Source organism: Chiloscyllium punctatum, chromosome 11 (assembly GCF_047496795.1).
Source record: "Chiloscyllium punctatum isolate Juve2018m chromosome 11, sChiPun1.3, whole genome shotgun sequence".
NCBI classification, from domain to species: Eukaryota; Metazoa; Chordata; class Chondrichthyes; order Orectolobiformes; family Hemiscylliidae; genus Chiloscyllium; species Chiloscyllium punctatum.
In genome coordinates, this window is record NC_092749.1 from 87,451,069 (window position 1) to 87,466,560 (window position 15,492).

Sequence of the window (15,492 nt, forward strand, 5' to 3'; positions counted from 1 at the left end):
CCCATAACCCTCGATCCCCTTGATACTCAAGAACCTATCTATTTCAGTCTTAAATATACTCAATGACCTGGCCTCCATAAAGTCACCACTCCCTGGCTGAAGATTTTTTCCCCATCTCCATTTTAAAAGGTCTTCTGTGTACCCTTCTGTCCTAGTCTCTCCTGCCAATGGAAACATCTTCCCAACTTCTACTCTGTGCAGGCCATTCAGTATTCTGTAAGTTTCATTTAGATCCCCCCTCATCCTTCTAAACGCCAGCAAGTATAAATCCAGGGTCCTCAAACATTCCTTGTATGTTAAGCTTTTCATTCCTGGGACCACTCTCATGAACCTCCACTGAACCAGAGCCAGTACATCCCTCCTGAGATATGGGGCCCAAAACTGTACACAATACTCCAAATGTGGTCTGACCAGAGCTTTATAGAGCCTCAGAAGTACACCCCTGCTTTTATGTTCAAGTCCTCTCAAAATAAATGTCATCATTGCATTTGCCTTCCTAACTACTGACTCAACCTGCAAGGTTACCTTGAGAGAATCCTGGACGAGAATTTCCAAGTCTCTTTGTACTTCATCCTTTTTCATACAGCATTCTAGATTATAGCAACAACTGCATAAAAACATTTCTCCTTACCACTTTTCTAGCTCTTTTGCCAATCGTTTTGAATCTTTGTCCTATGACAACTAATCCTCCAGTCATATAGTCACAGAGTCATAGAATAATACAGCATAGAAACAGGCCTTCAGCCCAGAGTGGTCTATGCTGACCATGGTGCCCATTCAGCTAGTTCCAATTGTCTGCATTTGGTCTATATCCCTCCAACCTTTTCCATCCATGTACCTACCCAAATGTTTTTTATATGTTGCCATTTTCTCTGGCAGTCCATTCAGTATAGAATCCATCTACCAGGCCCACTGTCAAGGAAAGGCTGCCAGCATTCTCCAAAGATCCATCCCACCCTGGCAATGTTTTTCTACGACCTCTACCATCGGGGAGAAGGTACAGAAGCCTGAACATACGCACCAGCCGGTTTCGAAACAGTTTCTACCACAGTGTTGTTAGAATACTGAATGGACTAACTAACTTTTAACATTCGCCTGTACCTGTGTTTTTGGTTTTGCCACTGTTACCTATTATTTACTTATGTATGCTATTTAATTCTGTGATTAGACCAATTCACAGACAAAGCTTTTCACTGTGCCTCGGTACACATGACAATATACTCAATTCAATTCAATTATACGCACTACTCTCTCTATGAAGAAGTTGCACCTCAGGTCTTTCTTAAATCTTTCCCCTCTCACCTTAAATCTATGTCCTCTAGTTTTTAAATCCCCATACCTGAGAATATGCATTTGTTCTTTCTATGCCCCTAAAGATTTAATACGCCTCAATAAAGTCACCTTTCACTCTCCTATGTTCCAAGGAATAAAGTCCTATCCTGGCCAATCTTTTCCTATAACACAGGCCTGCTAATCCTGGCAACATTCTCATAAATCTTCTTGGCATGCTTTCCAATTTAGAATGGAATAATTTTTGCCCTGTATTTTTAAACAGTGCTATTAAATTTTCCGATAATCTTCTTTGCTGTAAGGGGAACAATCTTAGCCCCTCGTGTTTCTCCAAGCATTTTTTTTTAATATAATCAACTGGCTGTGGTTTGATTTAATACCTTTTTTTTAAACATTTTATACATTGTGACAAAATGGATTAAGTATAACAAATGGTGGACAATCTGTATGTCCATGAAGTAAACAAATTAGAGAAAAGAACATTGAAGTATATTTGCCATTACTTTGTTTGTTACATTTTACAATGTTGTTTGTCCTTTACCCTGTGATAAGTTGAACATTTTAATGAAGAAGATTAAAACTAACTTTACTCTGTGTGGTATGTTGCTGTCCCATCTTTGACAGGTTCTTCCAGAAGCGGTTTTTGTTGTGGTTCCTCTATAGTCGACACCATTGCCTGACTTGCATTCCAAAATAAAAGCTAAGGAGGAAGAAAATAAAGGTTCTAGTAAATTTTTCAGCTTTTAAGTAATTTTATACAGGGGATTTAAAGCAGCAACATCAATCTAAAACAATCCAGACCTTCCTTTCACTCCAACACCCTTTCTTTCCCCTTTCTTCACTGTCACTGCCCTTCATTCATAGAGTTGCATAGTTCATGCCCAATATCAGACTAAAGGGACCTTTATACCAGTATCAATGTGGCATTGATGTGGCAAGGATATTAAACAATGGAAAACATAAATGAGCCCAGTACTGTTTTCTGGCAGCAGTGAGATTGGGAATCCTTGCTAGAATCCTGGGGCCAGGTATGTTAAGTGTTGGCTAATCACTGCCTTCACTGCCTAGGAAGCTAATCATTTAACACACCAATCAGCTTGTCAAGGGCTGACCAACAAAACTACTTGGCCTTTTGCAGATTTCAACATTAGTATCCCACTCCATCAGAAGCTGCTAGACAATTAGAGAACTGCAGCTTTTAGTTCCTACAGATCATGGATCAAGGCTAATTCTACAGGTGATCCAACAGCGAGAAACTAGATTTCTTCCTTTTCACAAGATGCAGGTCACATGGCAGGCTTTCAGAGACCATCAAAAGCTACCCCTTATTCCTAATGTCCATGCCTGCAATTGGGGAGGGACAATTGGTGGTCCCTCCCCAACATGGCAGGTGGATTGCACTAGTCAGAAGACTTTTCTCTCTTGCCAAGAAGGCATGTAATCATGGAGGTGAAATGTTGAGGCCCTTAAGTAACCTTTATTAACTACTGAAGGGCTTCAATTGCCTGAATGAGTCAATAAAGTCTCCAATGGACCTTCTTGCCCACAAATAACTTAGTGAGGTGGTTAAAAGGGGGTGAGTATCTTTCAACACTACTGCCTGATTACTTCCTTTTCTTACTACCTCCAGGGAGAGGAAAATCGTATCCATAGATTTTTTTTCTTCAGCTCTCACAGGAGGTACGTTTCACTGACATATTTGTTGCCCATCAACAATGTCCTTGAACCGAATGGTCAGCTCAATTGTTTTGTAGGTCTCAAGTTATATGTTGGTCAGAACAGGTAATACCAGTCAATTTCCATTACTAAAGAGCATTAGTGAACCAGTTGGGTTGTTACAGCCGTTAAGGGTGGTTTCATGGTCACCATTAGTGGGATTTGTTTTCAAATCCAGACTTTATTAATTAAAGTTCCAATCGAGTGGCCAAGATAAGGTTTGGGCCTAAGCATCTTAATTGAACCTGGGCCTTAGGATTATCATTCTAGCATCATCATCAAGATTTCCAGTTCACTAGAAATAAATGTTTGTGGTATCATCACTATGAGTTTATCAGGGAAAAAATAATTTATAATTACATGCAAGCAAAGCTCTATGAACTTTATAATGTCATGGAATATCCTAAAGGAGAGCAAAACTGCAAGCTGATTGAGGAAAACAGTCTGAAAATGTCACCTCTAATCCGTTAGGTGATTAAAACTAGACTAAGAGACCAGTCTACTCAATGGTTATATTATAGCATTGCCCGACTCTGATTGAAGGAGATCACTACTCCAACCTGAAACAGATCCAGTGCAGAAATTCTAATTGGCAATTTTCTTGGTGCTTTCACTATATGAAACCTGCAATTATCACACTGAGCTGAAAATGTGTTGCTGGAAAAGCGCAGGAGGTCAGGCAGCATCCAAGGAACAGGGGAATCGATGTTTCGGGCATCAGCCCTTCTTCAGGAATGAGGAAAGTGTGTCCAGCAGGCGAAGATAAAAGGTAGGGAGGAGGGACTTGGGGGAGGGGCGTTGGGAATGCGATAGGTGGAGGGAGGTCAAGGTGAGGGTGATAGGCTGGAGTGGGGTGGGGGCGGAGAGGTCAGGAAGAAGATTGCAGGTTAGGAAGGCGGGTGCTGAGTTCGAGGGATTTGACTGAGACAAGGTGGGGGGAGGGGAAATGAGGAAACTGGAGAAATCTGAGTGCATCCCTTGTGGTTGGAGGGTTCCCAGGTGGAAGATGAGGCGCTCTTCCTCCAACCGTCGTGTTGCCGTGGTCTGGCGATGGAGGAGTCCAATGACCTGCATGTCCTTGGTGGAATGGGAGGGGGAGTTGAAGTGTTGGGCTACGGGGTGGTTAGGTTGGTTGGTCCGGGTGTCCCAGAGGTGTTCTCCTGTTCCTTGGATACTGGCTGACCTGCTGCGCTTTTCCAGCAACACATTTTCAGCTTTGATCTCCAGCGTCTGCAGTCCTCACTTTCTCCTCAATTATCACACTGAGTCAAACTGTCTTGGATCCCATTGGTTAAATTGTTGGAACTAATAAATAAAAGTGTTTGTATGTTTAAAAATATTATACTTTTTTTCAGTGCTCCTGTGAGTTTTTTTGTGTATTGCAAGTTCTGGAGAATCTAAGACAATTGTAGATGTTTAGCATCACTAACCTTTGTTTGAGAGAATTCAGTGAAACAACATTCATCACAAAAAAGATGCATTATTGTCCGGGAAAAGCAAAACATTTTATCATGCAACCTATACCCTTCATAAGAGTGATCCCAGGTCCCTAAACTGTAGGGGTAAAATAATAACTCCACATAAACAAAACCAAAAGCCTAGATAATTGTCATTCATTTTCATGGAAGGATTGATAATAATGGAATTGAATAGCTGGTGTTTAACAGGCCAACAAGTCCAACACCCATTTTGTGCTACTTCCCAATATGAATTTCTAGCCTATTACTGCAACTTGTTTTAACTTCACCCTCTCCAGCCTGTTACTGCCGTTCTGACTCAGTCCCAAGCCTCTGGCGTTCACATTCTCCGTTTCACCATAGAATCACTAATAACAACATGGGATGAACACTGCCTCTAGTTTCTTTCTTTGAGGATTGCTTTTGTGGGCAATTTCAAATGAATTGAGCATTTCACCATGCCCCCAGTTGCATCCCATTGTTGATATAGTGCTGTAAAGCCAACCCTTGGCCTAGAATCATACACAATACGTAATAGAACAGTTATCTTTATTGTGTAAGGAAAACTCCAGCGGGAATTAAACCATAATCAATCATTTTAACTTAAGTAGGAATCAATCCAAAATAAATGATCTCAGTCAGGTGCCCTGATAACTGCTGCCCTTTATGGTGGGGTTAATATTGAGATCATGGGATTCAAGGACAAAATGGCAGTTGGTGCATCTTAAAGTTAAAAATGACACAAACACCAGGTTACCTGATGTAGGAGCAGCACTCTGAAAACTAGTGCTTCCAAATAAACCTATTGGACTATAACCTGATGTTGTGTGATTTGTAACTTTGTCCACCCTAGTCCAACACCGGAACCTCTACATCACAGTGCATTTTAAAGCATTTTTTTTTTAAAAGAGCAGCTTCCTGGTCATTGGGTATCAACCTGGTCAGTGGGAAAGAGTCATTCATAAAATTTAAGGGATTACCATTAAGAGTTTAATGGTTGAAAAGGCCCACAACCTCTTTCAATTAAGTCTACTGTATTCACTGCTCACAATGCACCAATGTCTTTCCAACTCTGTTTCTTAAAGTTTTATTATCTCTTTACTTAAGAAGCAAAACTAAAGAGAGACAGACTTTCAGATTTGGGCAAAAGGCTTGGGGAATTTGAGTGCAATTATTAACCAGTGACGACCTGATCATGATTAAACATGACAGAATAGACTCCTGGTGGGCACTAAAAGGCAACAGCATATTTCACAGAAACTAATTCAGACGAAAATCTTTCAGGGAATGGTTAGAAATGGACATTTAGATTAATCTTGAATACTGTATTGAGAATGCTGGCAGAATCACAATTACCTTTGCAGAATAAACAGGAGAGAGATCTCGGTGTTCTTTTCCATCAAAGTAAAGGCCTCAATTTTTGCCAAATTAGAGAATATTTCAGTAACTGGAAGAAGTTGAGAACCTACGTCCTGCCCTCAAACACAGCATGTCTCATGGGATGAATTATATTTCAAGCATGTCTGGTTCCCAGAGCGCGATGGACATTTAAATGACAAACTGCCTACACAAAAATCAGATTCTGGCATTCCTTGTGACTGCAACCTGGGGTGTGAAGACTAGGCCAAGTAAAAGGTCTGTTCTTTGTGTGGTTTCTTTTGACTAGCTAGTGTCCCCCTTTAGAGAGCTGAGGTACCCCTGTAGATAGGGTCTCAGAACAACTTTGGAAAGGGAAACAGGTAAATATTTATAGGGAATCAGGTGCTGTTTGGGACTGTTACCTGTGGAGAAGATTGTGTGTAAATGATGCATAAACCCCTTGGAACCACATAATTTGTTAACACTTCACAAGCATCAACAAGCGTCATAAAGTTTCAAGAAGTGCAAAAATGTGTCTTTAGGAATGACAGTGCTTACCTCAATAGAGTGTAGGCCCTATGTTTTTCTCCTATGTTCATGAGTACTTGTGAATACCCAATGAATTGTCATGGTAAGTGAAAGGGGAAGACATGTGAATAGTGGTACGTGTTAAGTTAATGTAGAGACATGAGGAACCATGGGAGATAGGTAGACAGCATTCAGTTTTATGGGCTAGCCTTGGTGGCCATAGAGAGTGTAAGGAGGTGACGGTGAGTAAAGGGCGATCAATGGCTGGGAGATTGCTTGATATTTCTTCCTTTTTATTATATGTATTGTTTCTTGGAGCAATATGTTTTGGAACCAACCAGGGAGCAGGTTGCATAATGAGGAAAGATTAATTGATGACATCATAGCTAAGTATCCTCTCGGGAGTAGTGACCATAGTATGATTGAATTCAAAATTCAGTTTGGGGTTAGGAATTAGAGTCCTTCAGTAGTGTTCTGGAATTCAATAAAGGAAATTATAAAGGCATGAGGACAGATTTGGCCTGAGTAGATTGGGCAGGAAGGCTAAATGGTAAGACAGCGGATGAGCAATAGTAGATGTTTAAGGACCTACTCAATGCAAAGTTTGTGAGAAGATTTGTAGCTCGGGTGCTCGTTGTTGTGGTTCTGTTCGCCGAGCTGGGAATTTGTGTTGCAGATGTTTCGTCCCCTGTGTAGGTGACATCCTCAGTGCTTGGGAGCCTCCTGTGAAGCGCTTCTGTGATCTTTCCTCCGGCATTTGTAGTGGTTTGAATCTGCCGCTTCCGGTTGTCAGTTCCAGCTGTCCGCTGCAGTGGTCGGTATATTGGGTCCAGGTCGATGTGCTTATTGATTTAATCTGTGGATGAATGCCATGCCTCTAGGAATTCCCTGGCTGTTCTCTGTTTGGCTTGCCCTATAATAGTAGTGTTGACCCAGTCGAATTCATGTTGCTTGTCATCTGCGTGTGTGGCTACTAAGGATAGCTGGTCGTGTCGTTTCATGGCTAGTTGGTGTTCATGGATGCGGATCGTTAGCTGTCTTCTTGTTTGTCTTATTTAGTGTTTTGTGCAGTCCAAAACCAATGTAGTGTACAAAGTCCCATGCAAGGACTGCACAAAACACTACATAGTACAAACAGGAAGACAGCTAACGATCCGCATCCATGAACACCAACTAGCCACGAAACGACACAACCAGCTAATCTTAGTAGCCACACACGCAGATGACAAGCAACATGAGTTCGACTGGGACAACACTACTATTATAGGACAAGCCAAACAGAGAACAGCCAGGGAATTCCTAGAGGCATGGCACTCATTCACAGATTCAATCAATAAGCACATCAACCTGGACCCAATATACCGACCACTGCAGCGGACAGCTGGAACTGACAACCGGAAGCGGCAGATTCAAACCACTACAAATGCCGGAGGAAAGATCACAGAAGCGCTTCACAGGAGGCTCCCAAGCACTGAGGATGTCACCTAGACAGGGGACGAAACGTCTGCAACACAAACTCCCAGCTCGGCGAACACAACCACAATGACCTACTCAATTCCTCACAACTGTTTGATTTGGAAACTTTCAAATATAAATAAAAGGATACTGAAAAATTAATAAAAAGAGAAGGTGTAAAACTTGACCTAATCTTGGGAAATAAGGCAGGGCAGATGACTGAGGTGTCAGTGGGGGAGCACTTTGGGGCCAGTGACCATAATTCCATTAGATTTAAAATAGTGATGGAAAAGAATAGACCAGATCGAAAAATTGAAGTTCTAATTTGGAGAAAGGTCAATTTTGATGGTATTAGGCAAGAACTATCAAAAGCTGACTGGGTGCAGATATTCACAGGTAAAGGGACGGCTGGAAAATGGGAAGCCTTCAGAAATGGGATAACAAGAATCCAGAGAAAATATATTCCTTTAAGGGTGAAAGGAAAAGATGGTAGGTATAGGGAAATCTGGATGACTAAAGAAATTGAGGGTTTGGTTCAGAAAAAGAAGGAAGCATATGTAAGATATGGACAGGATAGATCAAGTGAATCCTTAGAAGAGTATGAAGGCAGTAGGAGTATACTTAAGAGGCAAATCAGGAGGGCAAAAAGGGGACACGAGATAGCTTTGGCAAATAGAGTTAAGGAGAATCCAAAGGGTTTTTACAAATACATTAAGGACAAAAGGTTAACTAGGGAGAGAATAGGCCCCCACAAAGATCAGCAAGGCGGAGATACTAAACAAGTATTTTGCATCAGTATTTACTGTGGAAAAGGATATGGAAGATATAGAATGTAGGGAAATAGATCGTGACACCTTGTAAAATGTCCAAATTATAGAGGAGGAAGTACTGGATGTCTTCAAACGGGCAGCACGGTGGCATAGTTGTTGGCACTGCTGCCTCACAACGCCAGAGACCCGGGTTCAATTCCCACCTCAGGCAACTGTCTGTGTGGAGTTTGTACATTCTCGCCGTGTCTGTGTGGGTTTTCTCCGGGTGCTCTAGTTTCCTCCCACAGTCCAAAGATGTGCACGTTAGGTGAATTGGCCATGCTAAATTGCTTGAGTTGTTAGGTGAAGAGTTAAATGTAGGGGACTGGTTCTGGGTGAGTTGCTCATCGGAGGGTCGGTGTGGACTTGTTGGGATGAAAGGCCTGTTTCCACACTGTAAGAAATGTAATTAAGTAATGTAAATCTAAGCATAAAGATGGATAAATCCCCAGGACCTAATCAGGTGAACCCTAGAACTCTGTGGGAGGCTAGAGAAGTGATTGCTGGGCCTCTTGCTGAGATATTTGTATCATCGATCGTCACAGGTGAGACGCCGGAAGACTTGGCTAAAGCGGTGGCACTGTTTATGAGGGGTGGTAAGGACAAGCCAGAGAACAATAGACCAGTGAGCCTGACCTCGGTGGTGGGCAAGTTGTCGGAGGGAATCCTGAGGGACAGGATGTACATGTATTTGGAAAGGCAAGGACTGATTAGGGATAGTCAACATGGTTATGTGCATGGGAAATCATGTCTCATGAACTTGATTGAGTTTTTTGAAGAAGTAACAAAGAGGATATATGAGGGCAGAGTGGTAGATGTGATCTATATGGACTTCAGTAAGGTGTTCCACAAGGTTCCCCATGGGAGACTGGATAACAGGGTTAGATCTCACGAAATACAGGGAGAACTTGCCATTACAGAACTGGCTCAAAGGTAGAACAGAGGGTGGTGGTGGAGGTACAGTTGGTAAGTTTGTAGATGACACCAAAATTGGAGGTGTAGTGGACAGCAAAGAAGATTACCTCAGATTACAACAGGATCTTGACCGGATGGGCTGAGAAGCATTTACTGTGGAAAAGGATATGGAAGATATAGACTGTAGGGAAATAGATGATGACATCTTGCAAAATGTCCAGATTACAGAGGAGGAAGTACTGGATGTCTTGAAACGGTTAAAAGTGGATAAATCCCCAGGACCTGATCAGGTGTACCCAAGAACTCTGTGGGAAGCTAGAGAAGTGATTGCTGGGCCTCTTGCTGAGATATTTGTATCATCGATAGTCACAGGTGAAGTGCTGGAAGACTGGAGGTTGGCAAACGTGGTGCCACTGTTTAGGAAGGGCGGTAAAGACAAGCCAGGGAACTATAGACCAGTGAGCCTGACCTCGGTGGTGGGCAAGTTGTTGGAGGGAATCCTGAGGGACAGGATGTACATGTATTTGGAAAGGCAAGGACTGATTCAGGATAGTCAATTTGGCTTTGCGCGTGGGAAATCATGTCTCACAAACTTCATTGAGTTTTTTGAAGTAGTAACAAAGAATATTGATGAGGGCAGACCAGTAGATGTGATCTATATAGACTTCAGTAAGGCATTCAACAAGGTTACCCATGGGAGATTGGTTAGCAAGGTTAGATCTCATGGGATACAGGGAGAACTAGCCATTTAGATACAGAACTGGCTCAAAGGTAGAAGACAGAGGGTGGTGGTGGAGGGTTGTTTTTCAGACTGGAGGCCTGTGACCAGTGGAGTGCCACAAGGATCAGTGCTGGGTCCTCTACTTTTTTTCATTTACATAAATGATTTGGATGCGAGCATAAGAGGTACAGTTAGTAAGTTTGCAGATTACACCAAAATTGGAAGTGTAGTGGGCAGCGAAGAGGGTTACCTCAGATTACAACAGGTTCTGGACCAGATGGGCCAATAGGCTGAGAAGTGGCAGATGGAGTTTAATTCAGATAAATGTGAAGTGCTGCATTTTGGGAAAGCAAATCTTAGCAGGACTTATCCACTTAATGGTAAGGTCTTCGGGAGAGTTGCTGAACAAAGAGACCTTGGAGTGCAGGTTCATGGCTCCTTGAAAGTGGAGTCACAGGTAGATAGGATAGTGAAGAAGGTTTTCCTTTATTGGTCAGAATATTGAGTACAAGAGTTGGGAGGTCATGTTGCAGCTACACAAAACATTGGTTAGGCCACTGTTGGAATATTGCGTGCAATTCTGGTCTCCTTCCTAACAGAAAGATGTTGCGAAACTTGAAAGGGTTCAGAAAAGATTTACAAGGGTGTTGCCAGAGTTGGAGGATTTGAGCTATAAGGAGAGGCTGAACAGGCTGTGGCCGGTTTCCTTGGAGGTTCGGAGGTTGAGGTGACCTTATAGAGGTTAACAAAATTATGAGGGGCATGGATAGGGTAAATAGGCAAAGTCTAATCCCTGGGGTCGGGGAGTCCAGAACTAGAGGGCATAGGTTTAGGGTGAGAGGGGAAAGATATAAAAGAGACCCAAGGGGAAACTTTTTCACATAGAGGATAGTGAATCATACTGTGCCTCAGTTTTCACAGTGGAGGATAATTGTACCATTCCTATTGGAACAGACAAGTTCTTGAGGCAATAAAAACGGTAGATCTTAGAACAATCAACATAGACAGGGAAAAGGTACTCAGCAAACTATTAGGACTGAGAGTAGACAAGTCCCCTCGGGCCTGATGGCCTACATCCTCGGGTATTAAAGGAAGTGGTGGCAGAGATAGTGGATTCCTTAGCTACGATATTTCAAACTTCCTTGGACATGGGAAAGGTTCCAGTGAATTGGGAAATGGCTTATTTAAAAAATGGCAGGGAGGCAAAATGTGGGAAATTACAGACAGGTTAGTTTAACATCAGTTGTTGGGAAATTGTTAGAATCAATTATCAGGAAAGCAATATCAGGACATATGGAAAGTCAAAACACTATCCATCAGTGTCAATGTGGTTTTATGAAGGGTAAATCATGTTTGACTCATTTGCTAGAGTTCTTCCAAGACATAACAAGCAAAGACAGTAATGGGGATCTTGTAGATGTAACACATCTGGTCTTCTGGAAGACGTTTGATAAGGTGCTGCACAAAAGTTTGGATCTTATGGGTTTAGAGGTAATTTATTAGCTTGGATAGATGACTAGCTGATGGACAGAAAACAGAGAGTTGGGATAAGCTTCTATTTCTGGATGACAAGATGTAATTAGTGGGGTGGCCACAGGATTCAGTCCTTGGACCCCAGCTATTTACAATCTGTATTAATAGCAGGCTCTATAGCAAACTTTGCGGATGACACAGAAATAGGCAGGACGGTAAATTGGAATGAGGAAATAAGAACTTTACAAATGGATATAGGTTAGGAGAGTGGGCCAAAATGTGGCAGATGGATTATAACATGGATTAGTGCTTGGATTTAAAAATTGGAAAGGCCACCTATTATCTCAATGGGGAGGGACTTTGGGGTACTCCAGTGCAGAGGGATCTAGGTTTACTCGTTCATGAGTCACAGAAAACTAGCATGCAGGCACAGCAGATAATAAAGAAAGCGAATGAAATAGAATACAAAAGTAAGAAAGTATTGTTGCAACTATACAAGGTATTAGTGAGCCCGCACCTGGAGTATTGTGAACTGTTTTGGTCCCTTTGATTTTGAGGAAAGATGTAGTGGCATTGGAGGCAGTTCAGAGGAGGTTCACTAGATTGATCCCAGAGATGAGGGGTTTGTCATATGAAGAGACATTGAACAGTTTATGCCTATCCTGTCTGGAATTTAGAAGAATGAGGGGAGATCAAATTGAGGTATTCCAGATGATGAAAGAGGTGGATAAAATAGACACGGAGCGGATGCTTCCTCTTGCAGGGCATCCTAGGACAAGGGATCATAGTTTTAGGATTAGATTACTTACAGTGTGGAAACAGGCCCTTCGGCCCAACAAGTCCACACCGCCCCGCCGAAGTGCAACCCACCCATGCCCCTACATCTACCCCTTACCTAACACTACGGGCAATTTAGCATGGCCAATTCACCTGACCTGCACATCTTTGGACTGTGGGAGGAAACTGGAGCACCCAGAGGAAACCCACGCAGACACGGGGAGAACGTGCAAACTCCAGTCAGTCGCCTGAGGCGGGAATTGAACCCGGGTCTCTGGTGCTGTGAGGCAGCAGTGCTAACCACTGTGCCACCATGCCGCCCACAAAATAAAGGATAAAGGGTACCAAATTTAAAATTGAGTTGACGAGAAACTACTTCTCCCAAAGGGCTGTGAATCTGTGGAATTCGCTATCCCAAAGTGCGGTGGATGCTGGGACAGTGAGTAAATTTAAGGAGAATTTAGACAGATTTTTTTTATTGGTAATGGGTTGAAGCTTTAAGGATAGAAAATAGGAAAATGGGAGCAAGGAACATATCAGCCATAATAGAATGGTGGAGCAGACTTGATGGGCCGAATTGCCTAATTCTGCTCCCATATCTTATGAACTTTAGAGAGGCAAGGTATCCACAGTATGGTGGCACAGTAGTTAGCACCCCTACCTCACAGTGCCAGGGACCTAGATTCAATTTCATCCTCAGGCAATTATGTGTGGAGTTCAAACATTCTCCCCAAGTCTATGTGGGTTTCTGTTGAATGTTCTGGTTTTCTCCCATAGCCCATAGATTTGCAGGTTAAGTGAACTGGCCATGCTAAATTGCCCATAACATCCATGGATGTGTAGGCTAGGTGGATTAGCCATGGTAAATGAGGGGTTACAGGGATTGGGGGGCTGTACAAGGGTTTGGGTCGGATGCTCTTCAGAGGATCAGTGCACACTCAATGAACTGGATGGCCTCTATCAGCACAGTGGGAATTCTATTCTATTTGGATTTGGTCCTTGGACACTTTAGGTAGGGGTAATGTACTTTATGAAAGGTAAGGCTCACTTTGGGAGAGGCAAGGTATCTTTCAGTTGAGGTAAGTCACCCTTTTGTGGAGTTAAAGCACACACTAAGAGAGGTAAGAAACCCTTTGAAATTTTGAAAAGGCATATTTGTAAGTTTTTTAAAAATGTATAAATGTTTTGTAACTTGCAAAGTTGTCAAGAAAATATCCAAACGTGAAATGGAATTGAATAATTGCTATTTTCAGAAATATGATGAGACTTCTGCTGCACAACTGATTTCCCAAACCAGTTTTTGCATAATTTATTGACAAAATGCATCTTGAGCATAAATGTTTATTGACATCAGGGATTAAGCATTTAAGTGAAGTGCTGTCATAGTACCTCCTGAGGTATATCTGTGCTGGATAGTAGAGCGTTGCCATGGTGAGGGAAGAGTAAAGGACGGTAAAGGTTCCTTGTCTATGCTATAACTAATGCCACAAAAAAAGGCAACTAATCGTTCAAACATGATGTGAGAGAGTGAGACATCCCGTTCACTCTGAGAGCTGGCTCTGAGGGAGCTGGATCAGTGTCAAAAACTCTCCATGTGTAAATAAAGGGTGACTTGATAATAAAATACTAGCTTCTATGGAGCTATTTCAGTAGCGATGAGAGAAAAGCAAGGTCCTGAAGAAATTTGCTTGCAATAGTCATCTTTGAATTGGGTTAAACATTTCTGATGTCATGCCATTATTTGGGAAGCTTGACTCATTTGATCCTTCCATCAAAGACTGGGCCAAATGTGTGGAAAGAATGCAATGTATTTTCAGAAAATAGCATTGGGGCAGATGAAAGGCAACAAGTATTTGATAGCTTGTGGAACCCCAGCTTTTTGGTTATTAGGAGCAATATTTTCCCTGAGGTACCAGATGCTAAATCTTTCAAGAGTCGACAGATTTCGTTGAAGAATATTACGACTTCAAGCCTCCTCCATTCTGAGAGGTTATCGGTTTATTTCAGCAATTCAAGAACCAGGGTTATCCGTATCAAGATCTTTGACGGGGTTACAAAAACTGCAGAATTTATGACTTTGCTTTAACCCTTAATGAGATCATGAGAGACCATTTAATATGTGGAATTAATGATGTAACCATGCAAATACACTCATTAGCTGAAGCCCAATTGGACTTCAAACAGACACTCCAACTGGCTTTGTCATCAGAAAATACAACAAGTGAAGCTTATGAGTTACAGGGTATTCTGATGGAAGTGGACATCCTCAACAGGTTGACTGAGCTTGATAACACCATTTGAGTGAAGGCAATTGTAGCCTCGTTTAGGAGATATCCTGAACAGAGGGACTCTAGGTCAGCCCACAGCAAAACCCTAAAACAAAACCAAGCCTCAGCCAAATGGTTATAATTTTCTCCAGGATCCAGGCCAATTAGCCATTGTAGTTGCTGCTGGCGTGCAGAATTGAAACAGCAAAAGAGGCCCACTAGACCGAAGATGAATAAGAAAACTCATTGGGCTGGTATCCAGGAGAGTGGACGGCCTGGAAAGTCCACCTAAAACTGGTTTGTAACATTAAATTGTTTAGCAATATCCAAATCAGAACCAATTAAAGTAAATATCCGGTTAAATGGTAACCCGGTTCTCATAGAGATCAATACCTGGCGTGGCCGTTTCTGTGATTGCAGACCCACTCAAACCTTAAGTATGTGCAAGACTGAGAACCTATTCCAGGAACCGTTACAGATTAAGGATACAATTTCAGTTCCAGTCTCTTATGAGAAACAGCTAGTTCGGTTACCAGTGATTGGAATAAAGAGGTCAGGCCCAAGCTTGATGGACCGAAATTAGTTGAGAAAGGTTCACCTCGACTGGTTCTTCTTTTTCAATGAGAAAATGGCTGTCTGAATGAAATCTTAATTAAATACACAGAACTTTTTCAAGAAGGTGTAGAGACTATCAAAAGAGCAAAGACCACCTTGCATGTTGACCA

At 42.2% G+C, this 15,492-nt stretch overlaps 1 protein-coding gene across 1 annotated transcript in view; it reads right to left on the bottom strand.

Annotated features, from left to right (window-relative positions):
* Positions 1-15,492, bottom strand: part of LOC140483167 (plasminogen-like) — a 109,601-nt gene that overhangs the window by 83,372 nt on the left and 10,737 nt on the right. The window contains exon 2 of the mRNA XM_072581194.1: positions 1,876-1,990. Coding sequence (XP_072437295.1) covers positions 1,876-1,990 — 115 coding nt within the window. The remainder of the gene's footprint in view (positions 1-1,875; positions 1,991-15,492) is intronic.